The sequence below is a fragment of the Platalea leucorodia genome (assembly GCF_965183815.1).
Source record: "Platalea leucorodia genome assembly, chromosome: 17".
Classification (NCBI taxonomy): Eukaryota; Metazoa; Chordata; class Aves; order Pelecaniformes; family Threskiornithidae; genus Platalea; species Platalea leucorodia.
In genome coordinates this window covers 3,064,772-3,084,528 of record NC_138839.1, presented here as the reverse complement: position 1 = coordinate 3,084,528, position 19,757 = coordinate 3,064,772, and the positions used below count along the sequence as shown (strand labels likewise).

Here is a 19,757-nt window from a genome sequence, read left to right as displayed (position 1 = left end):
AGCAGCAAGGGAACAGAATTTGTTCAATTATATTCTATTTCAATTAGAAAGCAATCCTTCTGGCTACCTGGGCCTGTATCTTTGTAGGGTGATATTCTGTGTTCTTTCTGCAGTCAGGAGAATGACTCCTATGACACAATATGACTTTTAATTGAAATAGTGGCCTATGACTTAGAAATCTACATCCAAATTTTAGCTTTGAAAGAAGCCTGGGGAACCCTTTTAACTCTACATACGTTCCCTGTTTCTAAAACTTGCACGATGAGATGTGATGTGCACTTAGCCGACATGGATGGAGTGCCTGGCACAATGGAGCCTGCCTTCAACTGAAAGCAATACCAGCAATTTTTAACACAAACATTTAGTGAGGGAGAACTAGCGCTCATCTGTATTATAAAATCATTTCACATTTAGCATTGCGCTAACCTTGTTTTTCTGATAACCTTTTTCTAGGGTGGAATTTGCCGAGAGAAATAGCATCAGGTGGAACACAGGACTCCTGGATTCTTTCCCTGGCTTGTGCCATAGGTGAGCTGGGCCTTCTGGTGAGACCCGTGCTACCTCGATTTTCTCCCTCCTCCAGTACTATCACCATGCATATACGAATATATCTAAAAGGCCACATAAATGTGCAGATAACACTGAAATTCTTAAATAATAGTGATTGTATGAGGCAGATGAAATAATTGATAATTGTTGTGCCTTCAGTGCAAGAATATCAATATGTTTTGTGAACAATAACAGTGATGACTGCAGAGAACAGAAGATTTCTGAGGTATATAGTGATTATTGATAATGTTTTCTTAATCTAGAGAGAAATTGTAGACAATTAATCAGAGGCAGAATAATTAGAACTTAAAAGGGACAATCTTGACCTGGAAATGTATGGTTTGAGTGTGGCTCTCGGGTGCTGTGTGCTAAATCATTTGAGTAGCGAGAGATGTCAAGGATTGGCTAGCACAGAAAGCAGCTTCAGAATCTACTTTGTAAACAGAGCAGCGTTGTGAAGCTCAGCGTCCGCTCAGAAAGGAAGACACAGCCTGTATTGGAGTGCCTGTGACTGCAGGCAGCCGAGAGCAGTGAAACCACGCGCTGCTCCAGTCTTTGCTTCCAGCTCGGCAAGGTGTGGGCAAGGACTCCAGTGAGGCAGAGTGGAGAAACAGCTGCTGTTCGTTATCTTCACTGGTCACTTCATTTGGATGGGAGTTGAGCAGGAATATTTGCTTGGGTACAGGGTGAAGAGCGTGGAAAAATGATCTGAAGTCAAGGAACTGTCTGGAAGTGCCGAAGCCTGGTATTCTTAGCAAACGGCAGTGCTCAAAGGTGGAGGAGGATGCTAAAGCTAGGCACTCTCTGGAACCAAACAACCTATCAAAGCTAAGACAGCAACGGTTTGGGACCTCTTGGGATCATAATCCCAGGAAGAACAACAAGAAATTCAGGAGTGCCATGGATTCAAAAGCAAAATAATAGCTATTGCCAAACTTCCAGCAGCCACATCTACTTCAAAACTGAGGCTGGGACACTGCTGGAAAACATTTTTAAAGGAAATAATCTGTGCTGGCCAGGTCCTGGGAAAGCAGGTGGCCAAAAGAAGCCTCTCCTCCCTTGCTCCATTATGCTCTCTGGTTAAGTGTTCTTGTCCACGTGTGGAAGAGGAAGGAAAAGCCTCTGCAAATTACTTCCCAGGTCTGTTGCCAAAAGCAAAGAAACCATTTTGGATAAGAGTGTGGGTTAATTAGCAATCTTCTTGAAGAATGTCTGGCCAGGACACTGAGGACTTTGGAGCAGAAAACCTCTCAGAAAAGTCTCGGATGATTCCTAGCCTCCCACCATATGACATGGATGACCAGCTCCTTCCCAGGGAGCCACGGAGTGCCTGGTGCTGCTTGGCATGGACCCTGGTGGTAGTGACCATGAACTCCTTGGTCTTTCTCATTAACTTGCTCCTGATGTTCGTTATCTTCACCGTTGTGCTGCTTCCTACCATTGTGGTGGTTTACTTTGGCTTCCAATGCCACTCTCGGGTGAGTAAGCCTTGCTCCATTTGGCTGCTAACAGCCACCTCTAAGGCAGGGCCACCCGTAAGGGTTTTATTTTAGCCCATGGGGAACAGCGGCTGTAAAGGCAAGGCTGGACTCCCCGAGCTTTGGCTTTGTTTTCATAAGGGTGTGTATGTGTATAGATTTTTTTCGTAGTGGGTGGGGATGTGTATAGACTGGGCTGACAAGAACAGTTTATGGTGGTTCATGCTGCAGGCCCTTGGTTGTACAAGGGAGTGATCTCTCCTGCTCGGGGCCTGTGACACAGCTATTAGCAAGGCTGGCGGGTGCATTTGTCTAGGGAAGTACAGGCTTTATGGTTTCTGGACTAATTTAAAGTCGTCAGTTGGCACCCACACATTCAGTGTCATAGATTAGCACAGAAGGGCTCATTGGAGGGGCAGGACGCTGCCTGTGCCTGCCCAGCTCCTTGGGGATGGAGACAGCATGGGACCCCTTGGTCCTTTTTGTATAGTTGTTTAAATGTGAAGTGATCAGAGGTAAATCTATAGCATTTCACAACAACTTGCATGAGATGGCAATCTTGTGGGCACATCTGAGTGCTGGCAGGAATGAGATATACTCACGTTTTTACCCCTCCCTTCTTTGAGTATTGTGGGGAAGGGAAGCTTGATGGAGCAATGAAGTTGTGTTCCTGGGGAAGTACCAAGCAGCCGTGACGGGTCGGGTGGATGCGCTCCCCGGCTTGACAGAGCTGCTGTTTGCATCTTCATGTCACAATATTTCTCTTTCTGTGACCTCTGTTACTGAGAGCTGCCAACCTGAACTCCTCCAGAATTCACACGTGGGCTCCGATGGGGTTTGTTACTTTCCGTTTAAGTAAGCCCTCTACAGCGTTTGTCATAGTTGATCTGCCTAATGACTAATTATAGAACTGTGAAGTCCAACAGAATATATAATCCCCTTATGCCAATCTAGCATTCAGATGTGTTCCCAAATGTGCTGTACAGTTTCTCACACCAAGCCTACTTCGTCAGCAAGGGCTCTGGCCTCTGTGTGTGTCTGTCTCGGGTGGTTGCTGTCCTCTGGATTTCATTACTTATGAATTTCTGCTTTGTATATTTCTGTAAATATTTTTAGAATCACTTGACTAAGTGTGGGTGTGAAAAAAACCCTTCTCCTCTCTTCCTCACAGGCAGTGACTCAGTATGACGGGCTCAGTATGACTTCTCTTGCCCAGTGCCCTAAGTTAGGAGAGCTCTTTTACTCCCTCCTTTGGGGGGAAAATCCCACACCCTGTAGTACCTTCTCCCAGCAGGGAGAATTGCTCAAAATACAGCTGCTATTGGTCTCCCCCTTCCACAGAATCTGGACTAAAGGGAAGATGATGTAAATCTTCTCAAACTGATGTATTTACCAGAGAAATAGTGAAAGAAGAAAGTTTTCTCCCTTCTTTTTAATGAAATCTGTGCATCCTATCTAATCACCCAAGTCCTTGGGACCTCTGAGTGAGCATAGGTGGTAGGAAAGGATGGAACTGTGCAGCAGAGGTCAGCCATTTGCCCAGTTTAACCCAGTAAGGCTCTGCTGACTTCTGTGGAGCTGGCCATGGATATAGCCACGGAGGTCTCACTCCACAGTGAAGGAGGAGACAGGGGATGTGCTGTAACTCTCCAGTAAAGCCGTTGCATTGTATCATTCAGCTGGCAGCCCAGCAACACGGGTTGTCAGCCCACAGCTCCCCGTCCCAAAGCTCCCTGACAAAGGAACTGTGCTATTATTGTTTTCTCAGTACTGATGTATTTGCTGGTCTGAGGAGTTTGGCTTTGATTTTTATTGCCCTGAAATTATGACAACTCATAGCTGCTGTTATTGAAAAGCTTTTCCTGATCCTGCAAACTAATGAACAGGGAGACATCTGTCATGGTAACTGTTTTGTAGAACAGGGCAGACACAAGTGCTGCTGCTCATCGGAGTGAAGCATAATTCATAGAGAAATCGTGTACCTCTGGGCCAGGCAATTCCCACTGTGGCTCTGACACCTTCTGGAAATGTTTTGCTATGGGATGCAAATGTGTGTGATGCCCAAGAGGGTAAAGTGGGAGGCTCTGGAGGGCCTACAGAGAGCAAAAGTGGCTCAGAGGGGTCCTGATCTACCTGAATGGTCATGCAACCCTTCGGTGTGGGTTGCAACACTTTCCTTTTGCAGTCCATGGCTGCTAGGATTTTTGCATACAAAAAGGCAGGTGTGGAAATGACTTATTTTATTGGAGAGTAAGTCTTCACAAGAAATAACCTAATAAATTTTCCTTGGGAGAAAGCGCAGTGTGGGCCATTGCCTTGGTAAAATGGCTGGTCTGTCTCCACAAGTGCAGTGTGGATGCAGATTCTGTAGGACATGAGGCCTTTTAGGGTAGGTTTGATAGAGGTGGCTTGTAAAGCCTGTAAGTCAACTTTTCGTATGATCTGAAACTGGTCCTTGAAAGGCATAAATATGGACTTCAAATTGGACCCAAAATGGGAAAAAGTATGAGGACTGCCTCCTGGAAATACCCCTTCCAGCTTCCCCTGTTCAACCCTCACCCTGCAAAACCTCAAGTTCTCCTTTGCACACACAGTGTTCTCCAGTTGAAGGCTTTGAGGAGATGCAAAAGGTTTTTGAGTACAGCCAAGTACATCAGAAGTGAAAGCAAGTGTGTTGCTGTTAGCTGTATGGGGTCTTTTAACACAGACTTTTCTCTAATAGGCATAGAGAGGGATTGCGGCAGTATGGCTTGACAAGAGCCTTCATCTTTGGGCTACTGCTTTTCAATGCCTTCCTAGTAGACAGAGGCCAATTTCTGCACTGCAGATCCATTAGATGGATTTTTTTTTATTATGATGGGTTGTGTTTCTTGTACTGCTGAAATGAAATGAAAAAAAGGAAAGGAAGCTAGGGGACATGGGAGCTGCCTGTAGCATTTGTTAATGCAGGACAACCGAGTGGCTTGCCCTGGAGCTCCTGCTGCCGGCATGAAAGGAGTGCTTTAAATACCACTCAGCAAGGACCAGTTAGTCTGCTGGATGCTTTGCAGCAACAGGGGGTGAACGGGCTTTCCTGGCAGATTTTGCAGTGCAAAGAGATGCTAGGAGGTAAAATGGGTACAGGGTGTACACAGAAGACCGAACACAAAGGGATCTGTTCCAGGGCAGGAGCCTGCAGAGCCTCCAGCCAGTGGGCAGCTATGGAACGACCAACCTCCATCTGCAGAACCTGACATCTTGCTGTATTTTATTTACTTTGGTATAATTTCCAGTGTGTTGTGCCACCCACATCGATGTAGCAGCAGGAGACCTTTTTATTTGGTTTCTGCTTATCAAATGCTAAGCTGGGCTATTCTGGTGACTTAATAAAGCTCAGTGTTTGCTGCCTCAGGATCAGTGTGCAGTGCTCTTGTCTCACAGTGCTGCCAGCATAATTGAAAGCTTGATTAAAATGTGTCATCAGTCACATAGTGTAGCCTGAAGATTGCTGAGCTCAGCTCAGAGAGAGGGAAGAGGTGTGTCTTTCTGTGAAAGCAAATGGAAGGGTATTTGGTCACTGCTCCGATCCACACCAGGTCTGTGACAAGCTCTGTCTCGCTCTTCCCTCAGGTGCTGCACTCGGCTGCCCGCTACTGCAAAAGCGTCTTGGATGACAACAGCTCTTCTGCCCTCATCATCCTCGGCTTCGTCATCATGTCCCCTCTCATTGTGGTGGCCATGGCTATCTACTGCAGCCTGGCAAGGCGCCTCCGTCTCTTCATGTGCTTCCAGCCATACAGCAGGGCTGTGTACAAGGGGGTGAAGTGGCGCTGGTACGAGGAGGGAGGCCTGTGCAGCTGTGCCAAGGGGTGCAACACTCAAGTCAAGGCCTGGGTATGAGATTGCAGCACCAGACAGCCTTTGGTGAGGCATCCAGCCCCGAGGAAGCAGCTGTGGCTTTCCCAAGTGTGGGACTGCCAGTGTTCCTAACCTCTTGCAAAGGTGTCTGTAGGTCACTGCCCCTGTGATGTTTGGGATCCACCGCTTTTCTATACATCAGGTATTCTTCCCCTACTTAGCAATCCCCCTTTCCCATGCCTATAGCAGTGCTTATGCTCCTTTTGCTGTTCCCAAGTCAGGTCACTGGGTTGGCTGTAGAAACAAATGCTGATCTTTGGGTCTCTTCCCTGCCAGCTGCTGATCTGAAATATGCTTGTCTGGAAATGGCTGATGGTTATTAACCAGAAAATAGTTCCTTGTCCTTTATGCTGTGGTGAGGTTGTTTTGTCTGGGGCTAAATCTGGCTAAGGGTTCAGGCCAGTTTTGGGATTCCTGGCAGGAGGAGCTGAAGACATGTGGTGGCTGCCGAGCACTACAAGTTCTCCCAGATCTGGGCTAAGAGCTCATGCCTGCAAGGGACAGTGTATAATGTCTTGTTTTCTGAGGGTCATAGATACCTAGATTTAGGGTTAGTGGTGCAGTTTAAGAGTGGAGAACTGGAAAGGGTCTGTGAATCTTTCTGTGCTCCAGTAAGGCTGGCTATCTGGAGAACCTAGGAGCCACTTCAGCACTGGCGCTGCATTGTATTCAAGGACTGAATGGGCCACAGATACTGACTGCCCCTCATGAAAATGCACGTATGGCAGGAAGATGGTGCCTGGGGAGCCTGCTGTGCTGAATGTGACCTGCAACACCCAGGGCGAGGAGTGGGGCAATGGCAGCGTGCTCCTGAGAGGGGCTGCATGTCTGAAACCTGCTGAGCAGGGGAACCCAGCCTGCACTCCCTCCCGTGATTCTGCAGAACTCCCACAGGGCCTGAACTGATGCTTGGCTAAGTCAGCTGGATCTCCTGCTTGATTTCGGTGATCTCTGAAGTAATACCACAGATCCTCTGTCGTACGACATGCCATAAATTGCAACTGAGTGAAGAGCACAGTGTATGTGAGAAGGTATGGCAGGTAGGGAAAAGCATGGCAGCTTGGTGCATGATTCTCCTTTCAAATCCCTGTGGGTCTCTGTAGTGTCCAGTTTGTGAGGTCTGTGTGCTACTGACCACTGCAAGCTGTGTACCCCCGCTGGCTGTTGTTCCCCGTCTCCCAAATATAACCATTTCAAGTGTTATGTATAAATAAAGATTATATCAAATCTCCGCTGAGGGAGTTTCTCTCTGTTCTGTCCCAAAGCACTGGCTGCTTCAAACAGCCATGTGGTGCCCATTGTACCACAGCATGTATCACTAAGTTTGAAATGTAATTTCTCCTTTCTTTCTGAGGACTGATTTTTCCAGTCTAGGTGGCCTGCAGAGCTCTAGTCCCACCCAGAGAAATAATCGGTGGTGGCTACAGGTGAAAATGAATTGAACTGGCAGGGAACACCCCGTGCATGGGCAGTGGTACGCTCAGTCCAGCCACCCGAACAGACGAGAACACCACAGGGGCAGCTGGAGGTAAGCGTGGCACTGTTGCTGGACCCCTTGTTTTGAGAGACTGGAGCCATTGGTTTGGTCTTTGGCCATCCCATTACCTTGTGATGGTCACAGTCTTAGCTTTGTACTGCGGCAAGCAGGCATCTCTGTGCAACAATTTGTGCTGCAAACGGATGGGCAGCAGCGCAATATCCACTTTGCTGGCTCCGTGTGTGTGTGTGCAACCGAGGCATTCTGCCAGCCTTCGCTGCTGTTTATCCCATCCTGGCAGCTGCGTTAAACAAAAGCCTCAACAATCCTCCTCTGCAGTGCTTCAGGTACAACCGATCTGATATTTTTCATTTACAGTTCTAGCTGCTGCTTAATGTTTCTGTGTACCAAAGAAGAATGAACAAGGTTATTCCATCCTGGAACCCGAGTGGCTGAAGGAATGTAGAGTTTGCATTTTAATGCTTTTCCATTGCTTTAGGATTTTGCAGGGTGAAAGTGCTGACTAAATTGTTCTGATGCCATTCAGGAGAGCAAGAATGCATTAGCACTTGCTCAGGCCTGTTGTATGAGCGTAATGGACTGCCTGACTTGGAGAGGGAAATAAAAGTGCAGCAAGTGATTGCTTTGAGCTTCTTTCCTTTAAGTGACAGACTTCTCTCCTTCCATAAAAGGATGTCTATTCTGAAGCTCCAGGCTTTAATGATTACTGTTACATCTTTGGATGCTTTGAAGCAGTAAGAAGTTTCTTTTCTGTAAATACTCTGAAGCTGACAGATTAAGTGGATGGCAAAGGCAGTACTTCCATGTTCCCGCTTCACTGTGGGACACAGATAGCAGTGGATTAGATGATTGTCTCCTAGCAAAACCAACATAAATCAAGATGAGGGTGACCCATGCCTCTGTATAGCTTCCTAGAGAATCTTGCAGAATATTGTACATGGTGTTTACAAATACCACCCTCTAAAAGGTCCCTGAAACACTAAATCTTCTGTCTCTGGCTTGTCCTTCATTAAAAATAAAGATCCAGGCTCAAATAAATGTGGCTGACTTTTCTGTGCCCTGCAGCTCATCTGTCAGATGTGCCCTCATCTGCCAGGGGCCACCTTCTGCTGCCATTGCCCCTCTGGGGTGGCAGGAGCGGGCGGCTCTAAGCCGTGCTTTTCCATAAGGTGCTTTGACAGCAGCTTGCGGGGCATTTGCATCTGTACAGTAACAAAATCCTGGGCAATACCTGTGTTCCCCCTGTGTTCTGCTTGCAGATGTGCTTTGAATATGGTGGGAAAGACACAGACACACAGGAGGGAAAAATTTGGAGAAGGCAGCAGCAAGCTGGTCTGCATCCACAGGGCTAATAAAGCAGTCCTCCTTCAACTGGTTCCTTTAATAGAGAGCCAACATAGAGTCAGGAGCACATGATTGCCTCATGTTGTGCCTCAGCCCATAAGTGAAGCATCCATCAAATAAAAAATATTGCAATGGATCATACTGCCAACTGTGTCCATTGCCATTCCCTTTTGATGTGGCCTTCTGTTCCCTCCCTACACCTCTGCTGTCAGGCTCTGCCTCATCTTGAAGAGTTAAAAGGAGAGAAAGAGTCCTAAGTTCCTGACAGGACTGCGGAAAAACAGGAGAAAGTTCCATTCCATGAAAAGGAGATATTGTGCTACAGGATAACATGGTTTTGCCTAGAGGCAATGTTTGTTGACTGAGTACAGATATTTGATATGAGCTGCTGTTCCTTTTGCTCACCTGTCATTTAATCCAACTGCTTTTACAAGGCAAGTATTCTTAAACCTAGCTACGGTGCAAGTATTGTAGTGAACCGTTCCTATTGCTGCCTCTGCAGAAGAAATTAAGAGGTTTTGGCAACAGCCTTCCTAATAAAATAAAAATTGATTTAATTTGGTATTTTACTTTCCAGAGAGTTTTAATAACAAAAGGGAAATGAATCTACCTGAAAGCACGCTTCCTCTCTGCAGCAGAACAGACCTCGTATCAGATAGTTCAGGCTGTCCCTCAAGGGTGTCCTGGCACGGACAGAGCACAGCAATGCATTGCAAACAGTGCCGTAGCTCTGATGTGGAACTGGTTTGATCCTAAATTTCCTGTAGAGAGTAGAGAAACAGCCTTAATATCCTCAGCCCTGGATCAAATCCTGAGCACAGCTGTGCCAGCCTGCTTTCCGCAGGGCTGATGTGCCAGGCAGGGGCTGTGCCCACGGATGCTGGGGGAAAGGGTGCTACCCAGCGATGCCTGCCTCTTCTAAACTCTCACAGGCAGGGCTTTGTTCTGTGAGCTCCCACCCAGCGCAGAGTTCGGAGCATTGCCCTGCTTGGCAAGGTGCTGAAGGAGGATAGAAAGAAATAGATTTTAACTGGGTTTTTTAAAGTCCAGCTATGTATGGATTTAATTTCCCTGCATCACCCTCTCCGTGATTCAAAGCCATAGCACTGACTTGGTACTGATGTACCTCAGAAAACACTAAAATATATTTCCACCCAGCAAGGCTTTGGTCAAGTACAGTGTTCGTTTGTGCTTCCCTGCCCCTCTGTCATCACTGAATGGTCCAGATCCAAAGCTGATGAAATCACTAGAAAGATGCCATGTCTCAGTGGGTGTTTAATCCTGGCTTCGTCCCTCCCACCAGGGCTGGAAGCAGCTGTTCTGGCAAAGGGGAAAACAGAAGAGACGGAGTTGCACGGCCACTCCTGTGTCGCGCCTGGGAACGTGCAGGGGACCAGGTGCTAACGCAGAGCTGGGCTCCTAAATCCGCACCCGCACAAAAATGTACACAAGGGGGAATCATGAAGCTGAGCAAAATATATGAGGCCTTTCACAGGCTGTCACCTGTCTCTTATTAATAATATGGCTAAGGGGTTTGTTAGGACTGTTGATGCTGCTTGTGTGCCTCCCTTTCGCCCTTCCAGGTGGCTCCTCCAACACGGAAAGGTATTCTTGGTTACCAGTATTTCATTTATTATTCCTTTCCCCTTAATTTGTTGTCAACTGCTCACACTGCTCCTAAATGGGTTTGCTGCATGGTCAGCTAGAGCACTTTTTAAAGTAGACGCATCTACTGTAATAGTGTATCTGGCTTTGCACGAGGGAGGCCACGAGGCTGGACCGCTCCCATGCACGCGACTGCAGGGACAGCAACCTCTCATGCCCCGGGATAGCCTCCGTGCCCTGGGAGGATGGTGGAGTTGTCTGGAAAGAGCAGGAGTGGTTTAAAGCACTAATTATACACATCTGTGGGTGGCATTGGGTTTCTCCTGGGGCTGAGAAGCAGACTCTTGAGGTCCCTTCCAGTCATACTCGCGTGATTTTCACGTTCCCTCTCTTTTTCCCTTTTTTTCTTTTTGATCATGCATCTGGTCTGATAAGAGACTACAAGGTTTTTGAATCAGCCGTTGCTGAAGGGCACGCAGCTCTCCTGCCCTGCCTTGCAGTGCTTAAGCTATTAACTCTCCTTAGGACAAACTCCCCTCTTAGTTATAAGCATCAGCCTGAGAGTTCTTCTTCATCACCTGTGAATATGACCCAGCCAGCCTGGCAGACATGAAAAACTCTTCAAGGCTACGAAAAATATCCAGAATGGCACGCTGAAAACATTACTCTGTGCTTTGCGAAATGAACCAACATTTGCAGGAGCATTTAATTTCTGCAGTGTGAATTCCTAGGATAGAAAATCGCCCAGAAAGAACTGAAAGTGCTGACAGCTGGTGCCAAGCAGGCGATTTACCTTGAGCCATAGCAGGATATAGTCTTAGTATGAATGATATGAGACAGCTTCTTTGAGCTGGATTATGGAAGGTAGAATACGGAATAGAGCTGCAAGGGAGGGAATGAGTCTGAATTTGTAAAAGTTTCCCCCTCGCCAGGCAGTGCTGGTCCAGTCCGTCCAACTTGCCAGCACTGAGCTGACTACCTCACCCCCCTGCTTCCACGGGCAGACTCTGTCATGGGCCTCAGCATCACCACGGATAAATGTTTATGGCAAGTTTATATACAGATGATATATGGATTTAATACGACAGAAGTGAACACTAACAGGTTTCCACAAGAGGAAGAGCTTCTCTCAACACACAGGCCTATTAAGGAATTTCTGTGATTTGTACTGTGTGTAAGAGCTAGTGATGAATAAGCCCAGGCACTCCCGAAATAAAGAACAAATCCTTCTCTCACACAAGCATAGATCCGGCCTAGCATTACTGAAATCAGTGGAGGCACTCTAGATTTGCAGCAGGGTAAATGAGAGCACGCTTCAGCCCAAGGGAATGCAGAACCTGTACGAAGCACAGGGAAATTCTAAGCCAGTGGAAACCAGGAGCTGAATAACCAGCTCCCTGCCTCCCCGCATCTGCCACTTGAAGCCTCCGAGTCCAGCAAAAATTCTAGCTGAAATGTTTAAGCCATTTCCCCGTGCTTTCAGCCGGGTATTGGTACTCTGATGCCTTCAGTTATTGGAGCACTTAGGTGGGGGCAGTGCAAATAAGAACCATCTGTCAAGCTGAACTGAAATCAGGAAGATCTTTTATAGCCAAGGCCAACATAGCATTTATTGGAAGGATGCTAAATTCCTCCTTTGAGGGAGGTTAGCGGAAAGGCAGCTGGAACCTGCTGCACGTACCGTCAGAGGAAGCTGAATGCAGACCGCTAGAGCCAGGGGTAAGGCTCCGGCTGCCTGGCTGCACCCCAGCTGTGCTATTGATGGAGTCAAACCGAGAACTGAGCATCCTACCTGCTCCCAAGGGCTGCTGTCCGCACTGGGAGCGGGGCAGGCAGGGAGACTGGTGGTGAGAATGATCCCAGTTACAGCCATGCAGCCTGTAGCGAAGAGAAGGGACTGGGGCTCTGGGTTTCTCCTTGGGGTAGCTCCTCCACCACCCAGGGCAGAGCAAGATGTGTTAAAAGGAACCGAATTCAATGCAAATTGCAAGTGCTGACAGCCGGAGGGGTTCTGGTTCTTCCTAAGAGTCAGAGTTACTAGTCTCTTGCAAAGGGCTGGTAGGAGATGGGCCATTGCTGTCAGTCTCACCACAGGCAGTTTAATACTCCATGTGCTTAGTTTTCTGTGAATAACTCTCTAGGCTAATTTGGCAGGGATCTGCATGGCAATATAATTCCAATGACATATGTGCTGGACAATTTCTTTTGCTCTCTATATTTGTGTTGCTCGCTGCTTAACTGTAACTTGAATGTCTTTGGGGAAATTTCCATTGTCCTCCTTCACCTCCCTTCTCTTTCACCCAGCTAACTAGCCACCGGTGATTGCTTCCAGCTCTGCTGGAAAATTTGGTTAGAATGAATGGAAGCGATTAAAGAAAGAATAATCAGGGAGTGCCTGCCAAGGGCTCCTTCGCTCCGCCAGCCGATCTTCCTAGTACATAACAGCCTGCGGAGCGGGTCAGGCTGCAGCCCTGTCCTGGCCACGCGCCCCTGGGACCGAACCGCGAGCGCTGCTGTGCAAATGAAAGGGACAAAGGTGAGAATGAAAGCGGCCATTTAACCTGGGTTTCTGGTACACCAGTGCCTCCACCGACACCGAACCGGGCCCTCCCAGCAAAAATGCCCACCGTTTCTCCCCACCCCAGGAACTTCGGAATGGCAGAAGGAAACAGAGAAACTGTATATGTTTTCAAGTGCGCTGTGTAGCTTTGTTAAAATGCTAATACCACTCTGAAGCCATCTGTCAAGCACGCATTGCCAAAGGGCTTGTTGCTTAAGAGTTGCAGAAGAATGTGAAAATAAACTTTATACAAAAAAGAAATATCGATAGTAACACAAAAAGTCTGGAAGGGTACATCTGCTAGACATTAGACAGTACTTCCCAGGTCTCTTTGGGACCTAGAGACTGCAATTTAGAAAAACCCTACCAATTACCATAACTCATCTCTGTTCAGAGTTCTGCACATTAAAAACACAAACTGGAAAAGAAGTAGAAAATAGAGGCTGTAGGAGTCTGTGATGACCAGAAATCAAGATGTCACTTTAAAACTGACAGACTAGAGAAAGTACCTGCGCATCACCAACACCTAAGTGTTTCTGAAAAGCAAACCTTTTCTTCAGGGAATTAAGTCCAAGCAAATATTGCCCCAAGTAACTCAGTGCCTTTGTTTCCCTACTTGAGGAACAGTGTTAGTGGCCAGGCTCCCAGGCAATGCCGGGGACTCCGGAGGTCTCTGCCGTGTCCTAGGATCTCGCGCACCTCCACGCGCTAGAAGTTGTCGCCCGTTTGAGTCCTCATGGTACGTTTGTTCCTCACAAGAAATTTCAAGGGGGAAAAATCACTTTGTTCCTCAAGGAGGAAGAGGGGAATTATTTCCAAGGAAATCAGATTTATATCTGTTCATCTATCAGCTGATGGAGCTCTTGTGGATGGAGAAATTGTGCACCATTAGGTGTTGTCTGGGACTTCCTAAAGGATGCTTTGCCTAGCAGCTTCAGGTTAGCTACTCCGTTCTGTGCCGCAAAACCTTCTGCTGAATATGTGCAGCAATACTCCAGAGGAGCGTGAGCTGCGGTTTTGTGAGCTGCTACACCAGATGTGGGGGCCGGGGGACAGGACCGGGCCAGGCAGGACCATGGTGTTTCTTGGGTTCGTGTCTGGAAGTGCATAGCTGGATTGGCCTCTGGTTTTTTGGTCCCCCTTTAGCTGTCTGTCATCTTCCAGGATGGAAATCCCCCTAATTTCATATATTGTTTGCAAATGCATGGTGTAGCTTATTCTGTGCCTGGAGGAGCAGCCGTTCTCTGGTGTGCCCAGGCCTCAAGATGGTGCTGTGGGGCTGAGGCTGGAACACGGGAGTGCGCGCTGGTCCATCCAGACTGGAGTGAGGCCTTCTGATTTGGGACAGCTGGTCCTGGGTGCTGTGCCCTTTGCTACCTGTGACTACAGCCAGCACCACGGGTGCCAGGAAGGCAATACACGATCGGTTTTATAGTGTTTTATGTCCAGACTGAGGTCCCCAAAGCCATGGGATTGGGTGGCAGTGGCATTGAGCACACAGGCTGGATCAGCGTTTCAATTCGAGCCTTGGCTCAGCATTGCCATCTTGCAGGCTCTCCTTCCAACCGTGCCCCTGGGCATTGATTCTGGGTTGGATCCCTTCGGATTAGGTGTTGTGGTTTAACCCCAGCTGGCAACCAAGAACCACCCAGCCGCTCGCTTGCTCCCCCCCGGTGGGATGGGGGAGAGAATCGGAAGAGTAAAAGTGAGAAAACTCATGGGTTGAGATAAAGACAGTTTAATAGGGAAAGCAAAACCTGCGCACGCAAGCAAAGCAAACCAAGGAATCCATTCACCACTTCCCATGGGCAGGCAGGTGCTCAGCCATCCCCAGGAAAGCAGGGCTCCATCACGCGTAATGGTGACTTGGGAAGACAAACGCCATCACTCCGAACGTCCCCCCCCTTCCTTCTTCTTCCCCCAGCTTTATATACTGGGCACGACGCCATAGGGTATGGAATAGCCCTTGGGCCAGTCTGGGCCAGCCGTCCTGGCTGTGCCCCCCCAGCTCCTTGTGCACCGGGCAGGGCACGGGGAGCTGAAAAGTCCCTGACCAGTATAAACACTACTTAGCGACAACTCAGACATCAGTGTGTTATCAACATTATCCTCATCCTAAATCCAAACCACAGCACTGTGCCAGCTACTAGGAGGAAAATTAACTCCGTCCCAGCTGAAACTCGGACACTAGGCAAGGCCACTTCTGGTTAACAGCATCTGCGACTGAAGTTTTGGCCAAATCTGGTCCTATTTAGCTGGTGAAGGCTGAAAAATGCAAAGAGGGAGGGAGTATATGATGGTATGATCCTATGATCTATTGCTGGAAACTAGTGTCATTTCACAAAAGAAAACTCAAGGGGATCAGTGTGTCCTGGCACAATGCACACATTTTCCGTAACTGCCAGTGACAGCTCCCAAGCCCATCATCCTTGCTTTCCCTTTGGCCTTGGCCTAACCGCTTCCCGCAGCTGAGTACGAACTCAGCTCCCCCATTGCTGAGCTGCTGACGGGAATAGCCACTCTGCCTGTCCGTGGCAGCAAGGTCGCTAGGGGCTGCCATCATTCCGGGTGAAAGAGCAACGCAGAGGCAGGCTGGGCACCGCTCCCGGGTTGTGCGGTGGCAACCCAAGCAAAGGCTCTGCACCCCATTCCCCAGGCCCTGACTGGAGCCTGCTCTCAGTGGGAAAAATAGGGACATTTATCGGACCAACAAAAGAGCCACTTTTCGTGAGGAGAGCCATGAATTGTTCGGTGGATGCTCAGCGCTGCAAGGGTTGTTGCTGCTGTCACAGCTTTGCTTTGCATTTATCCTCTCTGCCAGTACATGAGTTCATGGAAATGCTGGCAGTTGATGTGGGCAAGCGGGACAGCCTGCAATGCGTCGGGACCAGACCATGCCGTGGGTGGGTGCACTTGAATGCCAGAAGCAATTCAATCCCGGCTTTCTAAGCCAGCTCCTCCCTAGCCACCCAGGCAAGGGGCATGAGTGACCGTGTAAGCCGGACCGTGGCGGGGAGGACGAGGGACGCTCTCAGCATCGACGCTAGTTACACCAAATGAAGTGCAATCTAAAGCTGTGCTCCAGGAGCGCTGGTTTGCTGGCAGCGCTGCCCAGGAGACCTGTCCTTGGATTCCTTCCCTGAACCCAGGCCTAACGACTCCTCTTTCCTGAGCCAACGGCAAGCAGGATCAAAAGGATGTTTACTCAGGACATTCCCTGCATTCAGTAAGATGACTGAGAGCTACTGAAAGGGGCACTGGCCCTTAAAGAGCATCCCAACTCCGAGTTGTCTGTTGAGCCATGCCAGCTGGTGAGCATTTAAGGAATTGTACGCAGCTACCCCGCCAGACAGCATGCACTTTACAGAGGCGCTGGCTCTGTCTGTAACTCCGTGGCAGCAGGGACGTGGTGCTGAAGAGGAAGGTTAATTCCTCCTGCTCGTCTGAAAGCACCATTCTGCTCCTGCTCTTCAGCAGCAGGGTTAATAAACCAATGTGCTAAAATTACTCTTTTGTCAACACTTCTTTATCAGCATGGCACCGAGCAGGAGGCTGCTGAAGTATGTTAAAGCCTTCGTGAAGTGTTGCAATCCCAATAATATTGTTTATGACTCTTCTGCCCACCTGCGCAGGCTGGCAGCTGATGTGATTATCAGGGCAAGGGGATAATCACAGCTTCCCGGCCCCTGCACCTATCTTGTCTCTCTCCAGTGAGTGTAAAGGAGTGCGAACCTGCCTAAGGAAGATGGTTTTAGGTGACACAGTGAAAACTGCAAAGAAAAAGCAGCTGGCCCAGCTTGGCAACTGAAAGAGCAGGTGGCCAAGAGTGTGAAGGGAGCTGGCTCCGAGTGCCTTGTCTGCAGAAGAAAACATGGGAATGGAGTTGGCTCTAGTGGGTGTCACTATGGAAGCAATCTGCACGTGGGATCTGGTGTTCATAAAAGCCTTGCTGCCAGTGAGCCGCTTAGCAAATCCCCGGCATCTCCAGGGCGGGAGACTGAGCAGAATACAATTAAAGGTGTTGAGGATTTCCCGTAGGCACAGATCAGCTGTGGCCTCCCTTTAATAAATACCATTGAAGGTAACTTTTTGTGACAGACATTTGGGGAGGAGGAAGGGGAAACAGAGTTGTTCCTTTTCTTTTTCTGTGGTGTTTCAGCTTGTCAGAATCTGGAAACCTGGGGCTTTGACCAGATCTACAAGTTATCTTACTGGTATTTAGAGGGGAGCTGAAAAGCCATTCCCAGTCCTTTTAGGTGCTGGAAATTGTTTTGACATCCTGTGTCTGGCTGCTTTGTAAGACAGGACATCTCTGCCTGAAGCAATTTGTTCCACTGCCGGCACAACTGGTGGGCTCGGCTTCGTAAAGGTCAAGCACACCGTGCTGGGGAGGCCTGCTGGGTCAAGCCAGAAGATGCTGACGTGCTTCTGCCCCCTGAGACTGGGTGGGCAATGCTCCAGCAGGTATAAAGTAGACAGGATGTGTAGGGCTGGACCTGGTTTTCAATGGTTTGTGTGAACCTCAGGGAGAGATAAGAAGCAAGGCAAAAAAAAAACCAAAAAAACAAAACCCAAACAAACCAGTCAGGCAAACAGTGGTGCTGTCCGGTTTGCGCCTCTGCTTTCAGATGCCGCCAGTTTCGCTTCGTGCCGGCTTTCATTGTTTCCCAAGTACATAGTATGGAGCTAAGGAAACCAAGCCCTAGACCCTCAACAGATGAGCAGAAGTAAAAATAGGAACGAGGGGAGCAGACTTCCTCCCAGACATAAACCTCTTGTTGCTGGAAGCCGAGAATATCTGCTTTGTTCCTGAAAAGCCCTCCTGACTCCTTCACCAGCTTCCGCTGCCTGACCCAGGCTGGTTCAGCACCAGTTGTGATGCTGAGGCTGGGGTCTGCTCAGCACCTTTTGGGAAGCCCTGCTGAGCCAGTGTTCCAGAGCAGACCGTTCATAGCCCATTCCCACAGACATTAGCAGAGTTACAGAAGTGTTTATTGCCCAGTTTGAAAGGCACTGTCCCTATCTAGCAATTCGGTGCCACGTGCACGAGCATTAAACAGGGCTCCTCCGAGGCTGCGTATCCCACTCCCGCTGCGTGTGGATCTGTGCGTGTGGGTGTACATGGAGAGCGATTCAGGTAGCATGGCTAACCCTTCTGGATATGGTTTTGATATGACCCGTTTGTTTATCAGTAAAAATACAGTGCCTGGTCTGCAACAATATTTTACTGCACATGCAAGGAACAAGGGATTGTGAGAGGGCCGCATCGTGGGGGACCCAGAGGCAACTCCCTTGGGGCCGCTGCAGCTGGTCAGTGGCTGAGCCTCGAGGGCTTGCTGGTAAAAACGGAGAAATGCTTGCCATGAGAAAGAACATGGAGGCCCAGTTCAGCCCCTCCACACCAATCGCTTTAGGAAGCCCTCAGACTGCTGTCACCCAGCCTGTTCTTGAGGCCAGTGGGAGCAGGGAGAGCTTGGCCTTTTGGTTTCTATTTTCACTGGGGTGACTGTGGTCCCGTGTTGGCTACCAGCCCTTACCTTCAAAGTCCCACCTTTTCAGCCATCCTGGGTCCCTTAGCCTTCCTAAATCCTCTGCAGAAGCTATGTCTGCTGCTGAGATGTAAACGGAGTCCCTCCACTCACGCAGCACTCGCCGTTTCAAAGGAACAAGTGCTAGCTGAGTCCAGCTGCAGAATAAACATCATTATCTCTCGAAATGAGCTCAGCCACGCCGCACGTTCAGGGACTGGCATTTCTGCCAGAGAGTCAGGCTTTACCACAACAGTACATGGGAAGGGGGGAAGAGATCCAACCACTTTTCTGCAAACTGCTTTTGGATAGCTCTTATTTCTTCTTGGAGATGGCTTTCCTTTCTCACACTGCCTTTCCCCTCATGAGGTCTTGACCCATGTACAGGGAGGGTGGAATTGTATCGGCTTTTGGGGACAGATGCTTTTACAAAGACCGCTTTTCTTGCAGGCACCAGCTGCACTTCACACTGCTGCTGGACACGGGGTTGCCATTTAATTTGCTTCCTGACTCCGTCAGAGCCAAATGCACCAGGCAAACACTCTGCTTGTGATGTTCTGGCATTTGCTTTCTAGTCACAACTGGACTCCAGATACTTAGAAATCCAGAGAAAAAAAGAAAAGAAGCATAGAGAGGAAATCAATCAGTCAGACTTCTTCAGACCACAAGAGGTTTTTAATTCAGGTTACAGGGAAAGAGTTCATTCAGCCTTCTGATTGACTTCTTATTAATAATGCAATACTCCCTATCCTACATAGATAGAGTGAGCAGGGGTAAGACAGAAAACCCTTTTGCCTTGTTGCAATTAAGGATGTCACGTAGTTGAATAAGGGCGTGGATAACTTTGTTATTTTTCTAGTTTGTTCGCAGTAGCTAGGCATGGCTCTGTGCCTGCCTGTCTACATGGGCTAGACCATTCCTGTCAGCACTTGGCAAATCGGGTTTCCTTGGGATTTGCAAAGGTCCCCAAGCTCACCTCAACTGCTTGGTTTCTCTGATCTGCTTGGTTTTTCTGATCAAGGGCCTTTGGTTGATGGGGATTTTTGGTGCTTGCCTTGGTCATTTAGCTTCTTGCTGCTCCTTACGATAATTTCAGCCACGCAAGTGTGGTAGGGTCGTGGTTTAACCCCTGTCGGCCGCTAAGCACAACACAGCCGCTCGCTCACCCTTCCCACCCCCCCACCCCGCTGGGATGGGAGAGAGAATCGGATAAAAAGTAAAACCCATGGGCTGAGATAAAGACGGTTTAATAGGACAGCAGAGGAAGAGAAAACAGTAATAATAATAATAATGACAAA

At 48.6% G+C, this 19,757-nt stretch overlaps 1 protein-coding gene across 1 annotated transcript; it reads left to right on the top strand.

Moving 5' to 3' along the window:
• Positions 1–1,757: 1,757 nt before the first annotated feature.
• On the top strand, positions 1,758–5,906 carry TMEM278 (transmembrane protein 278; the record flags this gene model as incomplete). The annotated part of the gene is made up of 2 exons (XM_082328875.1): positions 1,758–2,027; positions 5,637–5,906. 2 exons carry the CDS (start codon positions 1,758–1,760, stop codon positions 5,904–5,906), a joined length of 540 nt encoding a protein of 179 aa, XP_082185001.1.
• Between the last annotated feature and the right edge of the window lie 13,851 nt (positions 5,907–19,757).